Below are 21,715 nucleotides of genomic sequence, written 5' to 3'. Positions count from 1 at the left end.
TAAGAATAGAGCATATGGATAGTCAGTAAATAGAATGGTGCAATATAAAATCAACAATGGACTGATTTAGACACTAAATTGATTGTTATAATGGTCCAGCGGTAAATTATAGGAGAAGTGCTGGTGAACCTTTCAAAAACATTTATCGTGCACCTGATGTAGTCGAAACGAATGAAGGAGGCCTTGCCTTATATGAGGTAACAACAATTATCTGCAGTTAAAATTTTGAGCAGCGTAATAGCTTCATTTTAGCCATTTATGCTGTTTCACGTATACTGTAATTGTCATAAAGATGATGTCATCTTTATCACTACGTTAAATGTTAAAAATACAAGTATGTCGAATGAATTTTCATTCACCGTAACTCATTTTTTGTTACTATCTGCAATATCTTCTTATCCTCAACGATAGGGCGAAGGGAAAAGGCCACTGCTTACAAACTTTCTTCGCAGCGTTGCCAGTTATAATCCTGGTGTGAGCAACATGGAAAAGACAAAAGATCAGGATGCTGTCTCGGAGCAAGTCACTGTCAAAGTCAGTATGACTGTCTCCTTTTAGAAGTATCAATACATAGTAGATTGATTCCTGGCGTTATGCTTGCTATGAAAATGTCACATCTTAATACTATAGCAAGTTTAACTAAAATATTTTAGTGCTAAAATGGAATACTTAAGAGTACTTTATATGATACAATATAGTAACTGAAATATTTAATTAAATATTATACCATTGCTTTATTCTTACAGCGAAATAAAATGGGAACATTAATTGGAGTGTATCTTCCTACTCTTCAAAATATTTTCGGCGTATTGCTATTTCTCCGTTTGACATGGATAGTTGGTAGTGCTGGTGTCCTTCAAGCTTTCTTAGTAGTTGCCTTATCCTGTTGTACAGTATGTTCCATTCTTAGAAATTAGAATTCGATTCTTAGATTACATTTAATTGTAAACAATATCTTGAAATTCAAAATTTCTTTGACAGACTTTGTTAACGGCAATATCAATGAGTGCTATTGCAACAAATGGCAAAGTACCAGGTGAGTGGCTTTCATTTTCCCTATATAACAGATAGCGAAAAGTATAAATCTTAAACGCTATTCTAAAAATGTTTGGATTATTTCTCTTTTTAGCTGGTGGTTCGTACTTTATGATTTCTCGCTCTTTGGGTCCAGAATTCGGTGGCGCAGTAGGAATACTATTTTACTTGGCAACGACTTTCGCCGCTTCAATGTACATTTTAGGAGCTATCGAAATCTTATTAGTTAGTATTACTAGCTTGGCCAATGCTTGACTTACACATTGTTGGTTTTCAATATAAGACACCTATATCAGCCTTTAACTATATAAATTAAATATTAATAAATATTATAAATGGCTCCTTAGACTTATATGGCTCCAATGTTGTCGTTGTTTGGTGAAATACAACCAAGTGCTGATGGTGGAATTAGCCAGGAAATGTTTAACAACATGAGAGTTTACGGAACAATCCTTTTACTCATTCTGTCGCTCATTGTCTTTATTGGTGTACAATATGTCAATAAATTCGCGTCCTTTTTTTTGGCATGCGTTATTGTGTCTATTATATCTATTTATATTGGGGTCATTGTTGCCAATCCCGACATTGGACCAAGGTAAAATCGTTCAAAATATAAAAAAGTTTTCACGATAGATCAAAGTACTAAAGTTGTTCTACTGCTGTCGATCAACACAAAATTACCAGATTAATGATTTTTGAAAATATTTTAATATAGGATTTGCCTGATTGGAGATAAACTGTTGATGAGTGGTAACTACACCTGCTCACCAAATTCAACATTTTTGAGTGATCTCTATAATGCATCAGAATTAGCTCTCTTAAGAGAGATACCTGGAATTCCCGGAATAGCCAGCGGGATTTTCACAGGTTACTTATTAAATTAAAAAATTCAACATCACTATAAGAATTTTAGAATGGTGCAAATATCTTAGAAACCAATAAACTTATACAATTTTATCTTTACTCTAGAGAATGCACTCAGTAAATATATGTCTAAAGGTGAAACCACTCCAGGTGTAAAAGCTGTAGGAAATCAAGTCGCAGCCGATATTACAACATCTTTTACGGTTTTAATTGCAATCTTCTTTCCTTCCGTTACAGGTATTACATTTACAGTATATCAAGTTAAATGAAGTAATGCCCCAGTAGTTGTAATTCTTAATGCTGTTAACGAAAGGTAAAATTTATCCGATATTTCATTCAATTATTTTAAAGGAATTATGGCGGGCTCCAATAGATCTGGTGATTTAGATGATGCACAAAAATCAATTCCGAAAGGAACAATTGCAGCAATTGTCACTACATCTCTGGTATACCTGACTTGTGTCCTTCTTATGGGAGCAACAATTGAAGGCCCTTTGTTAAGAGATAAATTTGGTACAAGCCTAAAAGGTTCCCTCGTTCTTGGTGAACTATGCTGGCCACATCCATGGGTAATGCTGATTGGGTCTTTCTTATCTACTGTTGGTGCAGGATTACAAAGTTTAACTGGGTTAGTTTAAGTGAAGCATTAAAGTAGAGTATTTAACGTGAAATATTTTCTTATCAACGTTAACATTTCAAAATTAATATGGGTGTTGTTGCTAATATTTGAAATTCTTCATGGTAATAGAGCTCCACGCTTATTGCAAGCTATTGCCAGCGATAGTATCATCCCTATACTAGACTTCTTCAAAGTAACCTCAAAGAGTGGAGAACCAACAAGGGCTCTAATATTAACCTTTTTCATTGCGGAGATTGGAATTATAATTGCTAGCTTAGATAGTGTAGCACCAATTATTACAATGTAGGTTTTTATAACAGTGTTCATTTCCAAGTAAAAAGGTGTCTAAAGCAGATAATATCATCTTTTTTACTGATCGTATTTCTTTGTTTTTATTCTGCTGCAGCTTTTTCTTGATGTGCTACTCATTTGTTAATCTGGCTTGCACCCTCCAATCTCTTTTAAAAGCACCGAGTTGGCGACCACGATTTAGATACTTTCATTGGACTGGGTCATTAATTGGGCTAGGACTTTGTATCGCCATGATGATCATTACTGGGTGGTATTACGCTTTGGGAGCGCTTGCTATAGCTTGCATCATATATAAATACATTGAATATTCGGGGTAAGTACTTCATCTGAAGATGACTACAATTATTTTTTTTGCTTTTTTTAACATTGTATTTCTAAAAATTTCTTACCTTTACTTTGAATTACGATAGTGCGAGAAAAGAGTGGGGTGATGGACTACGGGGATTAGCCATGCAAACTGCGCGTCATAGCCTCTTACACCTAGAAGATGGTCCGCCACATACAAAAAATTGGAGGTCTGCCAAATTAATGCTAACAAATAATTTAAAAATATAAGCAACTTTGTAAATCGTATCTACTTATTCCAGGCCACAATTGTTGGTTTTGGCCAAATTGAATAAGCACTCAGAAAATCCACTGCACCAGCGAATGCTAAGTTTTGCCTCACAGCTGAAAAAAGGTACCTGAGATAGCAACATTGAATATACCAGTTTTAATGGCTTAGCATGTAACCCCGCTGTTTCACAACTGGAATTAACTTATCATAATTATGTGCTTATCATGTACCAGGCAAAGGACTGACAATAGCAGCTTCTGTGGTAGAAGGCGACGTTACCAATAATGCCGCACAAGCGGACGAAGTGAGAGAGGTCAGCATAGATGCTTTTAATATTTACTTAATGTTACGGTAAATCGTACTATAGATATATATATCGCCAGTCAATCGAGTACTATTTTATATACACCCATATTCTGAACGTTAGCACCGCTAATACTCTTTATTATCTATATTTTATCAATGAGTACATAATTATTAAACTTCTTAACTTTATCACCACATCATAAAATGATTAGACTCTGAAAGGTTGTATGAGCGAAGAAAAAATTAAGGGCTTTACAGATGTAATCGTTTCCAAAGATGTCGTTCAGGGACTGTGTGATCTGTAAGTCTTATCACTATGTTGTATATCATATTTAAGGTGTCAACATTTTCTACATATTTAAGTACAAGTAGGCAACGTAATTTTTAATTTTACTTAAAATTTCAAAGTATTCAAAGTTGTGGTATGGGTGGCTTGAAGCCAAATACAGTTGTTCTGAATTGGCCTGATAATTGGCCTTCGAAATCGTCATGGCGATTACTTGTACGAGTTATCCGAACGGCATTAGCAAAGAAGATGGCAATCGTTATCCCTAAAAATATCAGCCTTTTCCCTGAACGAAGTGATAGACTTAATGGAAATATCGATATATGGTGGATTGTTCATGATGGTGGTCTTTTAATGCTTCTGCCATTCTTATTTAAGCAGCACAAAGTTTGGCGAAATTGTCGTTTACGAATCTTTACTGTTGCTCAAATGAAAGATAATAGTATTAAATTGGAACAGGATATGAAAAAGCTTGTATATGATCTAAGAATTGATGCTTATGTAGAAGTTGTTGAGATGACTGATAACGATATATCGGCATATACGTATGAAAGAACTTTGCGAATGGAACAAAGGAATGAAGTTTTAAATAAGATGAAGCTTTCGAGAAAAGAGCAAGATAAGGTACTGGTTAAAGTTTGTTAGAAAGTGACATGGTATCCTAGCAAATGTTATTCTGTCTTCAATATGACTGGTTTTAACTCCTTGTACTAACCATCGTGTTTGATAAAGTTAGTTAACAGTATTTAATTTTTACATTGGATACAACATAGGCGAAGAGTGTATTCGATCCTTTCCGTTCTCTCCCGAAAGGGGATGAAACGCCTTCGGATGCTAAGCAAACATCCCAAAACATAGTAGGTAGATTTGCTGTTAAAGTTGTAGGAAGTGATGATACCGCTACTTCATCTACAAGTAGTCATACAGAACCAGATGGTGACAAAGAAACGAAAGTAACTGAATCCAGATTCAATGTCAAAGTTATTGAGCCAACTAATAATGAAGATGATAAGCATTTACAACATAAATTTTCAAAGTCGAAATTTGCCGTTACTGCTATTGATGAAGGAGCAAATGAGGCATCATCTTTAAGTGTCCTTGGAGCCTCACGTCATGCCGATAGGCCTTCTTTTGGTGCAGATAATTCTTATTACCGAAAATTACGAAGCGCAAAGCCGTAAGTATATTCAGCCTTGTAAATTGTTAACAGTGTGCTGTAGGTATTAATTGTATGACATGGACATCACATTTTCCTATACTTCTTATTACGTTGTGGTTAATACCGCTTTTTCCATTCTAATCGTAAGATCGAAATTACATTTATTTTTACCCATATTAGTTTCGAAGGCAATCTAAGGCGCATGGATGCCGCTGTGAAGCTTAATAGAGTCATTGTAGAAAAGTCAACTGATGCTGAAGCAGTATTTATTAATTTACCTGTCCTTCCCAGCTCAGATTCTGAGGACAGAAATTGTATCCTTGAGAAAGTGTTTGATATGCCCAAAATTCGTACCAATATAACTCATATTTCAAATATCATAAATATGAACCTTAACTGACATTGTATTACAGATCTGGAATTCATTTCTGTGTTAACCGATAAACTATCAAGGGTAGTTATGGTTGCTGGCGGTGGTGCCGAAGTCATTACCTTCTTATCGTAAATCTTTAATTATAATCATAGATGGATCGTAACAGATCATACTGTAAAGTTCACGTATCAATTTTTATAATACCATATCAGGTATGAAAATTTTGGTGTTATTTTAATTAGAAAAGAGTGTAATAGCGTGATATTTTCCATTAGATAAATATTGGTATGATCTAAATGCGATAGCGTTTGCATGCTAGAAGGCTATACTTCAAATTACTGAGGTGTATCCTCTAGTAAGAAGTATTAATTATACTGCTCGTATATCATTTATTAACCTGGAATTTATTGGTTGATGTGTTTTCGTTTGGCGATATACTTTCACCAACATATCTTTTTTACATACTGTAATGCAATACCGAAAGGAAACGAATGCCATGAATTTAAACATGTGAATTTTTAGTGTTGAAACAATTCTTAGTCTTCTATTTATATCTACATCGATTTGTCGTCAATAAAATTGTCTTGTAAAGACACTTATTAGAAAGACTCGCTCAGATATCTTTTACTGTGAAACTTTATTATTGAAGTTATCACCATCATTAGCTATTGCACCCAAAAAATTGAAAATTTTAAAAGCAGGTTCGCCATAATGAAATTGCAATTGGCAAGTATAATGCACACGATATATTATTAGTTGACAAGTATGCATTACAATTTTCTTCACGTTGCATATGAATAATTGCATGCTTCTATTGATACCGTAATTAAGAAGTACCTTCATAAGATAATAAAATATTAACCATAATAAGGATGATACCAACATATTTGAAGTAAGATGCCAGCTAATCTTATCACTGATACAGTCATGACTACAAAATTTATAACAGTCACTGCTTTGGCAATATTACATCTCCGTCACTAGTAGGTTGAAAATGAGCATCGACCATTTCATCAGTCACTTCTTCAAACGTTGCAGGATCCCACTTTGGATTATTATCACGATCGATTAATATAGCTCTAACTCCTTCATAGAAATCTTTTGTTTCCATCATTCTCTGACAAATGCGATTTTCTGTTAACAACGCATCAGCTAAGGAAGGCGCTTTAGCTCCTTCCTGCAGTGCACGAATAGTTACTTTCATTGAACTAGGTGACATCTTACGACAATGGTTGAGGCATTTCATAGCCCACTCTGAGCCATCTTTTTCTAATAGAGTAAATATTTCTTCTATAGTTTCTCCTTTGAAGCATTCGTTAATTTTGTCCATATGCTGAGCAAATGAGAATTCTCCACCCTCGTGCTACATTTTACGGTACAAAGACGAATGACATTGCAATGTTTGTTATAAGACGGTAAAAGAACATTGAACGTAGCTAATGCGTTAACGCAAGATATAAAACGCAGAGGGAGCTCCCTATTATTTTATGATCTCCTAATGAGTAAAACTGTTATAATTTATAATTATAAAGATAGACTCAATCTATACACTCAGTATACAGCCATCTACGCTAAAATATCGAAAAATTGCAACTTTACAAGGGTACTTTTTCCGCGAGAATTTTTATCAATCATTTTTTCTAGCTATGACATACGTCATTCTATCATTTATGCTCTTACCTTCTTATGATACTGATCAAGAATCTCTTGAACCACATCATTTGTAATACTTGGTTGATTGATAAGTTTTGATTCTAATTCGTTAATATCTTGTGACCCAACATAATGAGTAGCAATTCCAGTAAAATACACATCTCTACCTTTCATTCTTTGCCCTGTCAAATAACAATTTAAAACCAAGTTTACTAATCTATACTACGCGTATAACATAGTATAATTAAACGAGAACAAATTCATTCTATCATAGACTAATTATTTTGTAAATAATATAATATTACCACTATCAACAACTGCGGAGATAACCTCTGATCAAAAATACAACTAAATAGTGCTCACTGTCAATTTCAATCAAAATGATGAAACTAAATTACGAGTATACTCACCAGTGAGAGCGAAATACATGCCCAAGTTGCCTTCCAACCGTGGTAAAAAGTACGATCCTCCTACATCCGGATGTAGACCCAAAGCTGTTTCGGGCATAGCAAATAATGTACGTTCTGTTGCAACACGATAGCGGCCGTGAACTGACAAACCAATACCACCACCCATAGTTATTCCATCGATAAAGGCTACATAAGGAGTCTTCAAAATGCCTACAATTGCATATAGAAAGATGACATCCTGCTCATACCAGTTATCATACGCTAGAAATTGAAAAGTTTTTCAAGGTCTAAAACAGGCGTTAACTGATCTAATCAAAGTGTTGACATTAAGATGGTGTTACCATTTATGAATTGCTTCTATAGGATTTACGACAATAGAAGAGGATACAGTACTTATGGTGATTTATGGTACAGGTTTTATCGGGGCTGAAAATGGAGTAGGCCTTGAGCACGTACGTATTTAATGACCTAATCATAGTGTATTACTGCAATGTTATATCTTGGTCAATGAATTGCTCATACAGAATCCGACGATAGCGATTTATAGGTCGTATATGATATTAATCTTTGTTAGTTTAGTTAAAATGGGGTTTCTATCTTAAACTATTAATAAAAGTTATAAGTGGGAATAAAAGGCCAATGTTCAATTAAACTAGAGACGATTTAAAATTTAAACACAACAATGTAATATTATTCATCTCACCAATTAAGTTATTCAAACGATATTCTGTAGGAAAGAACTCCCTGCTTAGGGGCCGATTGCCAACGAGGGATTTAACATCACCACCAGCACAAAAAGCTTTCTCGCCAGCACCTTTCATAACTATTACCTGGACATTAGGATCTTTATCCCATTCCATCATAATGGGATAAATAGTATTGATCATATTTAAGCTTAACACATTTAATGCCTTGGGTCGATTTAGCGTTATCAACCCAACTTTATTTCGTACTTCCAGAATAGCTTCATCATTGGCTGCAGCAAAACGCTGACCAGATGTAGACATTTTGCAGTTGGAATTTAGCAAATGATTGTAAATATTATGAAGTCGTTGATTACAGGTTCCGAATAAGCCGGTTCTATGTAATGAAACTTTTTGGAATTGCATTCTACGCTTATAGAAGGTTTCTGTTTTATCCTTGATTGCAGTTAATATAGGAAGGTTTTCACCTAGATCCGAAAATGAAAAAATGAATGATTTCATCTACCACAAGTCTTGATGAATTAAGTCGATCGCAGTTTACATATGCCTAAGCATACGTGTATTATCAAAAGGTCAAGCGGTATTTCTCAATCCTAGGAATAATCTGTAAAATAGTATTGCCAATTCTACATGCTAACTGATCCAACTGATGTTGAATATTACTTAGAATTTCATTTAAAATGCTACGATTAAGCAATCCGAGAGTTAATAGCTCGATTTTTAGATTGCAGAATTTCATATTGCTGGCGCTGACAATGTACGCCAACTGCTCCATAGGGCTGCAAGGGTAGCCCTGTATTTGCATCATGGCGTTGTGGGTACAGATAGAGTTCGATCCATTTTCACTACCAACAGCAGTACAGTAGTTTGCAACTATACTAATAAGATTATTACTAGCTATACATAGTGATAAATAAGATTCTTGGGCATATTACCGAGTTATAAATCGCAGCCAAGTTAGAAATGGAGAAATTCAACGATTAAAGCAAGCTGCAGCAGCTACCAACCATTCAAGATGAGAGCTGAACCAGGCTCGAATGCTGGACCGGATCGGACCGGACCGGACCAGCTAGACCCTGATCAAGGGAACTTGAAAAAGGTTCCTGCCCTCATGGAGTAATGCGCATCCGTCTCTCCGGACATCCAATGGAGCATTGGACTAAAGGTCTTGTACACGTTTACTATTTTCATACAGTACAACACAGCATTGGGCATAGATTGGCATACAAGCACTGCTAGACATGCAATCTCAGTACTTGTAGGCTGTACAGGTACTCAACCTTCAGTTCCTAAGTCACGGTTGTCTTGCAGCAAGTTATAGAAGATGGCTGTGGACTATTTTTAATGGAAATCTGATCGTATTGCATTATATCCCTTAATTTCTATTGAATCGATAATCTATAGACATCTTGATGATATTACCTTGCTAAAGATATTGGGAATTGCCTTTTGTATCGCGTTACAATGAGTTATTTCAGTCAAGAAGGCATGAATGCCAGCACCAAGGGACAACTGAAATCCTTCGTGACAGAAACCGAGTTAGAAGACCTCAGGCGTCAGCGTGAGGAAGAATGGAAGAAAGTTAAAGATGAAAGTAGTAAATCTGTTATTGGTAAGTCAAAGAGAAAGAATCATTCATTATCACTGGATTGACTGATTTCAAGCAGGCAATAAATGTATAAAGATTGTATCAACATAATGAGCACGAAATTACTAATCATGGTACCTTGCTATGCTTTGGTGGCTTGGTGCTTCTGCAGTAATCAGTGTGTGTACGTATTGAATGATGACTTATTGCTAATCCAATCGACGGTCAAAATTATTCTGATCCCAAGACGGATGCCTTGCAGTAACAGAATGAAAGCCAATCAATCGCTGGAGGATTAAATCTTGCAATACTTATACTCATACTTAGTGTGTTTTTACTGTAACGATTAGCTAACTTATTAGTAAGATGGGAAATCGAGGCAGCTGGGGTTATACAACTTATGTTGATCCTAAGGATTTCATGCAGCATTGTTGTGCTCATCAATTAGATATTATACCTTCAAATCACAGCCCTTACTATTTGTGTAAGATAAATGCCACTGTATCTCGACCTACGGTTCATGGCGTATCATATTTATGGGTCGCATTATACTTTTACTGCTATAGACTCTGAAAATTATCTTGACTAGTTGACTTCCTTCAATGCAATCCATAGATGTAGCAGTATGCAATGTACTAATATCAAGTCCTATCTGCAGATCGACCAGAGGAATTAACTGACAGGAGATCGTTGTATGAACAATTACAAGAACAAAAAACTAAGAAACAAGAAGAATGGGATGAACAATTTAAATTCAGTACGTAAAAGCTTCGCATATAGAATTAAATTCCTTATTAGGCAGCAAAATTACCAGTTTCGTAGTCTTGATTATACAAAAGCCCAGAATGAGTGCAAATGCGTGTAATAATATAGCCAGTATTACATAGCATGTAAATTATTACTACAGTATCTTACAAATTTATTGCTTTACTACTTCTGTAGTTTTATTTCAGCGATCTTGCTGGCTTGAGTGAAAATAGAGTGATATAAATTCAATAACTTGAGTAGTTACTTTAATATTAGCTGTTCTTATCTGTTCTAAATATCCTTTATTGCAACCATTTTAAAATCTAGAAAACATGATTCGCGGCCTAGACGACGATGAAGCCGATTTTTTAGATAACTCAAATCAATTACAAGCTGATTTAGAGGTGCAACAATGGCAGCGAGAGATAGAAGACGTTAAAAAATTTAGAATATCCTTTATTACATTCTACATATATTTTTAACCTGCTAAAATTTTGCGTCTACCATTACGCTGCAGATAGTAAGATGTTCAACTTAATATTTGCATCAAACTGATTACTTTCATAGAAATATAGATTTTAAATACAACCTACAATAGAGACCTTAATAAATGTATATGAAGCTGTTAGCTCGTTAGCTTCTAAGGAAGTTGATAATAAACCTATAGTCGAAACTCACAAATCGTATCCTCCTGAGATTATAAAGAACAACAAGAAAACGCAGTCCCAATTGCTATCAGGATTAGTTAGACAGAGGAAAAGGTAAATATTTTTGTAGCGTGGTATTATTTATCTACTTTTATTCATATATAAATCAATCAGTTTCCTTATTAGATTAAATAATTATTTTAAAATTGTAAGCACTGCAATCAGCTTGCTATGTCATTTCCAAGCTAAAAGGATGCGCTTACATTGATGATAAGGTTTTCTTTAAAGTATATTTGATTTCAAAATTAAAATCTTGTGCTAATTATTAGGAGCTTTGAAGAGAAAGAATCAAAGCCCATTGATTCTGGTTGGTTTCCTACTACCATTCTAATAGTGACAATCAATCATTACTATTTTTAGCTCGATAATTATTCTTTAAAATCGGATTTATTAAATTAATTTAATAATACTTTATGGGATACATTTATATTCGCTATTTACAGATACTAGACAATCTGATGCCAAAAAAATCAAGCCGACAACTACCTCGAGTCCACCGGATGAAACTGCTATTGCTATTCCTGGCATTGGTGTTTACTCAGATTCTAGTAGCTCTGAAGAAAATGATTAATGTATTGATCTTTTTTGTTTATATCATCAAAGATTCTACATGCCTGTAATTTTCATAGTCAATGGTAGCATATTACGATTCTGCGAGAACCATCCTGATAAAAATTGGAGTTTAATTGAACCTGCATACTACTCTAATATAGAAAATTTTTGCTAAGTCGAATATGTCATAATACTGAGTCGCTAATTTTATGTCTTGATGGGTATTTTGAAATGGAGTTCTACATTGACTATTTAAGTCGATTATGTTTTTATACAATGCATTATTCTATGCTGATTTTCCCTTGCTGTAGCGCTACCCACAGGTTATATTTTGATTGTGAAGTAATGTAAGAAAGTAAATAACGTACCATGCGTAAGATTTTTGCTATCGTGAGATTATTTCCGAAATTTTGCCTTGAAGTAACTACTTCTAAGTAATCATTTTTTTGACGATAAATTGTAATCAACTATCAGTACTGTAAAAAAATCTGTATATCCTAAATGTATAATACCTTTAATAGCTAGAGATTTACCTATTTACGCATTTGTCGTACAGAAATATTGAATAAGTACACATTTTATATATAAGTCATTAAATTATAGTGGTAGAAGTAGTAGCGAGGAAGACAGTGGCCAAGTGCAGTAATCACTTAATGGGGACAACTATAGTGATACTGTTTCAATACTAAAGGCAAGTCTCACGAATTTTCCCCACTATTCTAGTGGCTTAGACATTTCTATCATTTGTCATAGTTTTAATGGATTCAAACTATATGAGTGCTGAATATGCGTTTTTGGCTAATAAAAGTATAAAGCTGCTGGTCTATTAATCTTACTGAATGGAGATCTATTATAATTATTGATCTTTTTAGCTCTAATCGTCTCTAACTACATTAAACTGGTGTTACTAATTATGTCACTCGAAATAGTTTTGTTTTTGATTTTACCTGTATTAAGCTAGAATTATGTATTTTGCTAGGCACATCATAAAGCTTTTGTTGGGCTAATTTTAGTAGTGAAAGATCAGAAAGATTCGTACAGTTTTTTTAAAATGTATCACTATGAATATGTCTGTAAAATTCATTACTAGCTATTTTTTTCTTCACCAGTATATATTCTAAATTCTTTCAGCACTTAGTAAACTGACAGATCTAGATCGACAAACAAAAATAAGGATTTCATTTTTAATTTATAATGGAAATTATTAAATATTCCACTGTAAACCGTCCATACATGGATTAGATATATTTTACGCCATGATATTACATTAAAAGAGATCCATATGGTGGTTAATTATATAAATTCAGTCATATTTAATACATCAATTCTTGATAGTCTCTAATAATTTCCTGTCGAAGTATTCTTAAGTACAATACGCGTACACTGTATATATTAACACTTATATATAATTAATAATAAGACATTGCTTCATTAAAGATTGTTAGATCAACGCTTTCCCTTTCGTACTCTTTTAGCATAAAGATTTAACATGTTCGTGGCTGGTAAACTTGACAGATCAATGCTCTCTATTTTATGATCCGAAGAAAAATAGATTGAATGTCAAATAATATTTGATAAATGCATAATCCAATTTTGTAATATGGGTAAAATGAAAATCGAGATAGCTATTGAAGTCGGTTTCCATCAACATTGCATTAAATGTATCAGCACTAGCTATTCTTAGTGCATCATAAATCTTGGCGATGAGTAGACCATATACAAACAACTTTAGTCCAGAAGTCTGGTTGTCTGGCCCCCAACATAGTAGACTTGCGTATTAAATGCAGTAAATATAGTTTGCTCTCATATTAACTGTTGCTAATCATTAAACACATACACTGTTCTGTATTATTCAGCATTTACAAGTATAAATACAGCAATTTTACTCGTTACTGTGCATAATAGTTTACTTTTATATCTTGGTAAAAAGTAATCTCTCACGTTATGATCTATGGTTAATTTTGTCTATTTTTTTATACGCGTATATATAGGCATCATAATAGATCAGTATCATTTAGTGTTTGTATTTTAATGAAAGTTATAGCATGGCATCTGTAAAAAGCGTTATTTCTGGTTATTCCCCACACAATTGGCAAAGAAGTGTTAAATCGAACGACAAAATATTTTCGAGATGGAATAATGAAGACGTTAAGGCAATATCAAACAATCGTTATATCAGGGACGTATTAGGCTCGACAAGTAAGAGCCAGAAACACACCACTCGCAGAGTTCAACTTCCAGCGCTTAATAATGTCGTTGAAAGAAATATTCAATCAAACCTAACGCAAGTGCATGATAAAAAACGGGCAGGAGAAAGTTGTTCACTCATGTGCTGTTATCACTCTTGGATCAAGCGAGATGAGATTCCACTCAGTGTCGTTTTAGAAAGAAAATTGAAAGAAGTCGCATTATTACAGGTTAGCTTTATATCAAAGTAATCCTTAACACAAATTATATATTAATTCAAAAGTTAAGTATTATCATTACATGCCGTGTGTCCTTCCCGTTGTAAATAGTAAATACATGATGAACGCCGATTTCGAGTAAATCATGACTCCGAATCCGATAGCTTATGATACTTTATTTATGATCTTGGATTTTGAATTTATTCTGATTCTTACTAACATATTAATCTGCTACAAAACGCATTATGCTTGGGTTCTCTCATATTTTTATAATTGATATCGTCGGCACCAGTATTTCGGGACAATATTAGATTGCAAATCATAGCTACTACTGTGCTATTCCGTTTAGTTCATGTCGTACTTTGGAACTATAGTCAGCTCCTAAATGTGTAAAATTATATGTTCTCGAATAGCGATAGTGTCTATAATTTCTGAATGAAAGGCAGAAATTATTGACATATTTAGTTGAATGACGTATTTCAATTTTTTTAATTTATAGACTCAAATTAAAATAGCGGAAAAAGGAATCACTGAACAACAACAACGATATTCTTATTTGTATCCTAAATTATTTTAAATTACGATCCTATTTTACAACTACGGCGGAATGTATATATTATTCAGTATCAAGTAGAAGTATAGAATGCTACACTGAAGTACAGTATTTGCATATAAGTGCATAGAAGTCCGTGGTAAAGCACTAGATAGAAAACCATAGAATGTAGCCGTAATGCATGGCCGTTGCTAGGGCAACGGCCTGCGTTCTGACTAGACAGCTATAGTGTGGAACCCACTGTGGATATAACTTGATAGGCGTATACCATTTGATATCTGCGGTAGGATGCCGGTGGCATAATTTTTCACGAGCCCATTGCAGTATAACAAGTATATAACTACTTTTGCAAGTATTGCTGATGAACCAGCAGAATATATTCTTACATTTCTGCTAAATAGTGAAACTTATATATATATATATATATAATGGTACGTCGCTAATTCTGAAGTGAAATGCAAATACTGTGTATCTGAAGTATGCAGAGGCAGTATGTTTATTCCTACTACAGTATATTAATTTCACTGTATGTAGTACAGGATAGGACTCACCGTATTTGATTATACTATAATTATCGCTGAATTAGTTGTGAAATACAAATCTACAAGAGATATTGATAAAGCAAGATAAAATGGAAATAGTACATATATATACTTTATACATTTTGCCTTAATTTAAAATTAAAGAACAAATGAAAACAGCCGACTTATAGGCGAGATCAATGAAATAGAAAAAGAAGCGGTAAATAGGCTTGGCAGTGCCATATTCAAAGTTTAAACTAGCTCACCACTAATACTGTATACCACTGTATTACCCTTTTTTACATAGTATGGAAAAGTACGGAAATTGTTACAAAGATATCAAATGTTTAGGGTAAGAATTAAATATTTTAATAAATGCGATATCTTTAAAACTTCTACCTAAATTTTAATTTATAAGTAATACATGACATGGATGTTTATTGCAATAGGGCGCAATGTCATCTATATATTCTAAATATGACGAAGATAAAGCTGCAGCACAAGACAGGCTAAATGTGGCAAAGCAGAAAGCTAATAAAGAATTATCAGGTTAATTCGCAACTCTTGATTGCAAATAAGTTATGACAAAGACTATCCGCTCATGTATCAAATATTATCTTATCATAGACCTAGAAATGCGCCTTGGTGATTTGGAGGCGGTTCTAGGGAAGAAAAATGTGCAGTTAAGGACATTGCTAACTTATAAGGTAAATGAAATATAGACTACAGACTTCAATTTCGAGCTAACACCTGTTGTAATGTATATTAGATTATTACTAAACAGTACTATTACATTTTTGATATAGGACAAAGATTATCCTGTAAAAGCCATGAAAATACTCGAACTAAAGCATCAAATTGATAGTTTACGTCAAGAACAAGAGGTCTGCGCTATGACTTAATCTAAAATATACCAAATCAGTTGGATACTTATATAATTATACTCATACTTTTTCTTTAAATTTTAGAGCGAATTAGGGAATCTAAATGGGTTAATTGGTATAGAAGGTACAAAGCTGCACTTAGACGAAGGCAAAGCGACAGAAACATTACTAGGAGATATAACAGATGTAAGATTTATCGATAAGCTTTTTGACTTTGATAATATGCATAGGTAAACAAACATATACTATTGATCATGAAGGAGCTGATTCCATGTTGTTGTTATGTTGTTATTTTTAGCGGATAATCGATTCTATGCCAAAAGGTGTTAAAGAATTAGCATTACAAAATATCGCCGTAAAGCAGGTAAAACTAATATCTGCTGCATTCTAAAATAGATTATCTACATGAAAGCTCTTTTCTACACGGAAGCTTTAACACATAAAATTGTTTTCTGGATAGGAAATTCGACTTCAAAAAGAAGAAGAAAATGAATTATCAAATCAAATAGACAAATTACGACGGGAGATAGAGTAAGCTTAAAATTCTTTTATCAGTGCTAAAACCATAAAAGATTTCTAATTGCGTTTATTAATATCACTTCTCATTACAATTTTCTCCTGCAGGGAGCTAAGTAGCGATCCGCAGACTAATGTTCCTCTACATGTATTCAAACCCTTTTTTGTAAATACTAATAAGTAAGTTAGAAATACCAACCTGTTGTATTTAATTAGAATTTCTAAATAATAGGCAGCATTTGCAGTAGTAACATTACTTTTACGATCTGCCATTATTTGGATTTTTTGAGGCGAATTATCCTATTGCATATAATTATTTCTAAATTCTCATCGTTTTTATTCCTTTTTACAGGTGTGAGGAAAATACCAACTTCCAGATGAACATCCTAAAGAAAGATCCACTCCTACTACAATATATTTGACGTTATTGATTTGCACTAACCACCGATTTATGCAGATCTCGACTATACCGTATACTCATGCAGTATTTGGTGTATTAATGTTCTTCCAAGTTTTTACTATCAAGCGTAAAAGTATTTTTTTAGAGAATCTGCGTATGACGTATTAGAAAAAATTGGTTACTCTGTTTACAGTATGATCTTTATCACAATTTAATTGGCGATGCTTATATTTATGATTGAAATTGTAGAACATACTACATTAAAAATGATTTAACGATATCTAGTACTGTACCTTAAAAAGTTTATACTAATACGGCATCAGTTGGGATTGCAAATCCTCGATTTTGCCATTTTTATATTTTGGCGATAAAGTTGTTCTATACACTGTGTAATATTAATTTGTTAAGATCCCCAGCGAGCTTAAATTTTGCATCATTCTATTTTTTTACATAAGTAACTGTCAATTGATTCCAACAGTTATTGTAAATTTTAAAGTGAGGATAAAATTTTTACTATCTCATGCCTACGCTTTGTACACACTGGCAGAATAAATACTTTTTATCGCAAATGTAATGCACTTCTAGTTCGATATGATGAATAGAATAAAGTCCAAATAGGTCGGTTGTAACTTGCAACGCCGAAATTGAAATGAAGCAAACTAGTTATTTTTCAGTAGTAAATTTTTTCAAGTCAATGAATTCTAATATTGGTATGGTATGTTGGTTTGAATGCATGATATCAGAAACTGTATCGATCATAAAATTGCGCTGAACGCATAAGATAAATCAATCAAACGGGCGAATCTGATAGATACAACCACAGTACGATTTTTAAAGATATTTATTCTCCAATTCTAAAACGATCAAGTTACTACAACATAGCAGGAAGTAAAATGAAAGCAATTTCCGTAATATCCATTATGATCATAATACTTAAAAATCTGAAAGCATAAATTGTTACATGCCAAGCCTTCTAGTTCACTGAACACATCGCTAAAGGTAGGTTTTAACCACAAAATACAATAACGTGCTACAGTAACGGTAATTTTTCCACAATCTTTTATATTATTGTCTCATTATTTGAGGAATGCCAGTGCAAGACTGTCACATTGCAAGGTATAGATCCGTAAACAATGTATATGTACTGTAGATGGAAACAACTTAAAATGTGTCAGTGGTTGGAAAATATAGATGGATATTTACGTTTCATAATAACATTCATAAACCACAAACATCGCGATGCAGCTGAAATTCTATTCTGTGACTTTCTATTTCTTACTAGACATGCCTTCAATAGGATTAGCTTGTTGACTAAGTAATCTTTGTCTTTGAGCTTCCTTCCATTCCTTATTGATTGTACGTGGAGTTGGTGGACTGACTATAAAAGGCATAACGTAAAATTGACAATGTTTAAAATTATTATTCCTGCGTTAGGATTTAGGCTAAGTGTGCGATCAAGTTGAATATCAACTGCTAGCGATAACTGTAAGGAAAAGCCTTGTACATGAGTAACTTTCATAACGCTATACTTTTAACAGATTAGCGTCATTAGTACAATGATATGTCATTTAATCCACAATTGTATTTATTACGTAATAATACTTTTATCAGAGGCTACTTTACAGTAATATCATCTGCATGAAAAGAAATGGTAGCACGTTATTACTATCCTATTCGGCATAGCATTCCATTTGCTATTATAGCACTGCTAAGAAAACCATTCTCTACGGTATCATTGATGTAAGGTAAGATGTGCCGTAGGTAAAGCTGTAAAATTGATATAACATTTCCTATATCGATAAACTATGATACCCTACATCAAGGTTAAAAAACACTACCTACGTTTAACATCAATTTCCTACTAGCATGTACTCTCTATTCTAAAATCCATCCACCTATGAAACAAGTTGGTATAGAGATGTAGACTTACTTTTTGCTTTCATAAACATGAAAATACCGGTAGCGACTAGTATTAACACCGAAGTTCCAAGAAATACGGGTTGCCATTTCGATGGACCAGGTTTTCTATGTTCAGCAACAGTTGTCTTGAATGACTGACGGTAAACTAGAAAGGAATATTTATTATTACAAAAAAATAAAAAATAGAAAAAAGAAGCATAATACGTCTATGCGCAGCTTCGTTCGGAGATCTGCGTACGTGTATATACAGTAGTGCTACTACTACGCGTCCAGTCAGTCACTGTACGAGCAAAACCAAAATGGCATACTACAACTTATTTAGGGCAAACACAGTAAGGAAAAAAATTTCACTAAAGCATGAACAAATGGGGCAAATAGTATGTTAAGATTTGATGAAGTGTAGATGACTATTTTCTAGAGCACAAGAAGCAGTATGTTGAGGATAGACTTTGATACCGTATGTCCTACAGGACTATCGCTATCCCATATTGTATTCCCTTGACATTGAGAATCTGAAACGATCAACGGCCAAAGTTTGCTAGTGAAAAAGTATTCAACTGTACTATTTCTTATGCAAACCACTTATGATTAGTGTAAAATAATTTGAGGAGACATTTTTCACCCAGTTGTCTCTCATTCAAGTCGTCTAGATCTAAAGAGTCTATGGCGCGTATGGTTTTTGCGATCCATAGTCACGATTACCCATCTGGATTAGCCCCTGCACGTTCTATGTCACAGTAGTCAATACAATCTACAGTACAGCAGTTGGACGTACGAAATGCACTGTATGCGTTCATCATTGGCTCCATCAAAAAAGTCAATATAATTAAGTTAATATAAAAGGCACACAAGTACTGATTCAATCGAGTGGATAGTTTGTTTATTAATTAGTAAGCTTTAAAGGCGATCAAATAAGCACAGAAGAACTGTCATAGCACCAACGATGGGCTATCGCTGATCAATTTGCAAGCAGGCTCAACTTACTTGCAATCTTTTCCTGCGCACTTAATTCTTTCCATGGCCCCTTGGCTTTTTCTTCTAATGCCCTAAGTTGTTGGTTAATTGCAGGGGCTTCAGCATTGGCTACATGGCTACTTGACTGAAATTTTCTAGCTAAATGTCGTGTGACAGTAGAGCGTACAACAAAACGGGAAAGCATGATGGATTTTACACAACAAACAGTCGATGTTAACTAGAAAATGTTTCCAACGCCAGGCCAGGCAAATCCGATGATCTAGCAGTGGGGAAAACTCACGTTCAACGGATTCTAGCGTTTACAGTGTACAGTCACTGGCGTACAGTACAGTACTGTACAGTGCTGTACTGTACACTGTGCGTCAAGGCGTCGGTGTACTGTACAGTACAGCACAATACAATGTATTGTAAAATTGTACACAGTACAGTACTGTACAGTACAGTATGGCCATAATGGGCATACCGTACTGTACACTGCTGTATTAAAATACTGTACGAGAGTAGTAGAGCGTACAACAAAACGGGAAAGCATGGTGGATTTCACACAACAAACAGTCGATGCTAACTAGAAAATGTTTCCAACTCCAGGCGAGGCAAATCCGATGATCTAGCAGTGGGGAAAAACTCACGTTCAACGGATTCTAGCGTTTACAGTGTACAGTACAGTCACTGACGTACTGTACTGTACAGTACTGTAAAGCACAATACAATGTATTGTAAAACAGTACACAGTATGGCCATAGTACAGTACACGGTATAAACTATAAAGTTACTGAACCTCTGACAGGTCTATCAAATGGTAATACTATCTGTTAAATGAGCACATTATCGTAAACCGTCGGCAAAGCGACGGGAGTTTGTACTAGTAATATTCAAATCGATACGAGTGATTTAGAAAACAGGCACGGAACATCTATACGGAGTAGCTATTTATCGATATTTACGGCCTTATCTGATATGAAAAGTCCGTTCGTCTGAGGTGTTGTTTCTAGTAGTTTATGACCATAGCACACTACAGTGGTTTCTATAGTAAAGCACAGTCAAAACTAGAAAACTACTGTACTTAGTATTGTACGTACTGTACTGTACTGTACTTATACAGTGTACAGTACTGTACTGTACTGTACAAGGTGTAGAATTTCTTTCTAGATAAGTCAGTGAATATTTTTATGATTTATTTTCGAATAAAACCCATAAAACTGTATATCTGCTTAAAGTTTTGATCATTTTATCTGTTTTTTTTTAATCTAGATCGAATTTCTACACCCTGTACAGTGTACAGTACTGTATACAGTAGAACAGATTTGGAAATCGCACTAGCAGCTGAAAAGGCTTTAATTTAGACGTTAAGGCGCTTGAAGATTTTGCCTTATTTTGGCCTTGTTGCTCATTAGCGAGGCATTCCTTACTGTACATGTACTGTACAGTGTACACTCAGATACACTCGGTCGAAGAAACGGTAATGACAGTATATGTATACTGTAATAACTGTAGTAAACGCTCAAATTGCATTATTGCAAACCACTAGCAGGGTGGCGAGCTAGGAGTAATTATGGAGTCTGGTTTACTACCTTCTATAACTGATAGTGTATCCTTAAGAAACCGTTAAATATTCTACAATATCTGTACAGCATCTACTGTATCTAGCGACACAATACTGAGTACGAAAA

General features: G+C 34.2%; 5 protein-coding genes across 5 annotated transcripts; 3 read left to right on the top strand and 2 right to left on the bottom strand.

The window, feature by feature from the left end:
- Positions 1 to 755: 755 nt before the first annotated feature.
- Positions 756 to 5,642, top strand: TRIADDRAFT_50815 (uncharacterized protein; the record flags this gene model as incomplete). Its single annotated transcript, XM_002116211.1, has 17 exons — positions 756 to 893; positions 982 to 1,036; positions 1,130 to 1,260; positions 1,452 to 1,630; positions 1,751 to 1,902; positions 2,005 to 2,136; positions 2,251 to 2,527; positions 2,648 to 2,821; positions 2,925 to 3,143; positions 3,241 to 3,345; positions 3,418 to 3,509; positions 3,620 to 3,699; positions 3,905 to 3,993; positions 4,101 to 4,602; positions 5,189 to 5,253; positions 5,318 to 5,451; positions 5,551 to 5,642. 17 exons carry the CDS (start codon positions 756 to 758, stop codon positions 5,640 to 5,642), a joined length of 2,616 nt encoding a protein of 871 aa, XP_002116247.1.
- Positions 5,643 to 6,459: 817 nt separating this feature from the next.
- On the bottom strand, positions 6,460 to 8,580 carry TRIADDRAFT_30551 (uncharacterized protein; the record flags this gene model as incomplete). Its single annotated transcript, XM_002116119.1, has 4 exons — positions 6,460 to 6,873; positions 7,191 to 7,345; positions 7,574 to 7,783; positions 8,277 to 8,580. 4 exons carry the CDS (start codon positions 8,578 to 8,580, stop codon positions 6,460 to 6,462), a joined length of 1,083 nt encoding a protein of 360 aa, XP_002116155.1.
- A 1,161-nt stretch (positions 8,581 to 9,741) lies between these two features.
- Positions 9,742 to 11,890, top strand: TRIADDRAFT_60144 (uncharacterized protein; the record flags this gene model as incomplete). Its single annotated transcript, XM_002116210.1, has 6 exons — positions 9,742 to 9,889; positions 10,524 to 10,622; positions 10,940 to 11,016; positions 11,213 to 11,373; positions 11,589 to 11,626; positions 11,763 to 11,890. The coding sequence occupies 6 exons, from the start codon at positions 9,742 to 9,744 to the stop codon at positions 11,888 to 11,890; spliced, it is 651 nt and encodes a 216-aa protein (XP_002116246.1).
- Positions 11,891 to 13,916: 2,026 nt separating this feature from the next.
- On the top strand, positions 13,917 to 17,172 carry TRIADDRAFT_60143 (uncharacterized protein; the record flags this gene model as incomplete). The annotated part of the gene is made up of 10 exons (XM_002116209.1): positions 13,917 to 14,288; positions 15,658 to 15,702; positions 15,800 to 15,899; positions 15,978 to 16,057; positions 16,157 to 16,234; positions 16,319 to 16,420; positions 16,533 to 16,598; positions 16,695 to 16,765; positions 16,859 to 16,930; positions 17,103 to 17,172. 10 exons carry the CDS (start codon positions 13,917 to 13,919, stop codon positions 17,170 to 17,172), a joined length of 1,056 nt encoding a protein of 351 aa, XP_002116245.1.
- An 841-nt stretch (positions 17,173 to 18,013) lies between these two features.
- TRIADDRAFT_60142 (uncharacterized protein) lies at positions 18,014 to 20,229 on the bottom strand (the record flags this gene model as incomplete). The annotated part of the gene is made up of 4 exons (XM_002116118.1): positions 18,014 to 18,180; positions 18,430 to 18,528; positions 19,081 to 19,215; positions 20,055 to 20,229. 4 exons carry the CDS (start codon positions 20,227 to 20,229, stop codon positions 18,014 to 18,016), a joined length of 576 nt encoding a protein of 191 aa, XP_002116154.1.
- Between the last annotated feature and the right edge of the window lie 1,486 nt (positions 20,230 to 21,715).

Source organism: Trichoplax adhaerens, genomic scaffold, assembly GCF_000150275.1.
Source record: "Trichoplax adhaerens TRIADscaffold_14 genomic scaffold, whole genome shotgun sequence".
Classification (NCBI taxonomy): Eukaryota; Metazoa; Placozoa; class Uniplacotomia; order Trichoplacea; family Trichoplacidae; genus Trichoplax; species Trichoplax adhaerens.
The sequence above is the reverse complement of the archived record's forward strand: the minus strand, read 5'-3'. Positions and strand labels throughout refer to the sequence as shown.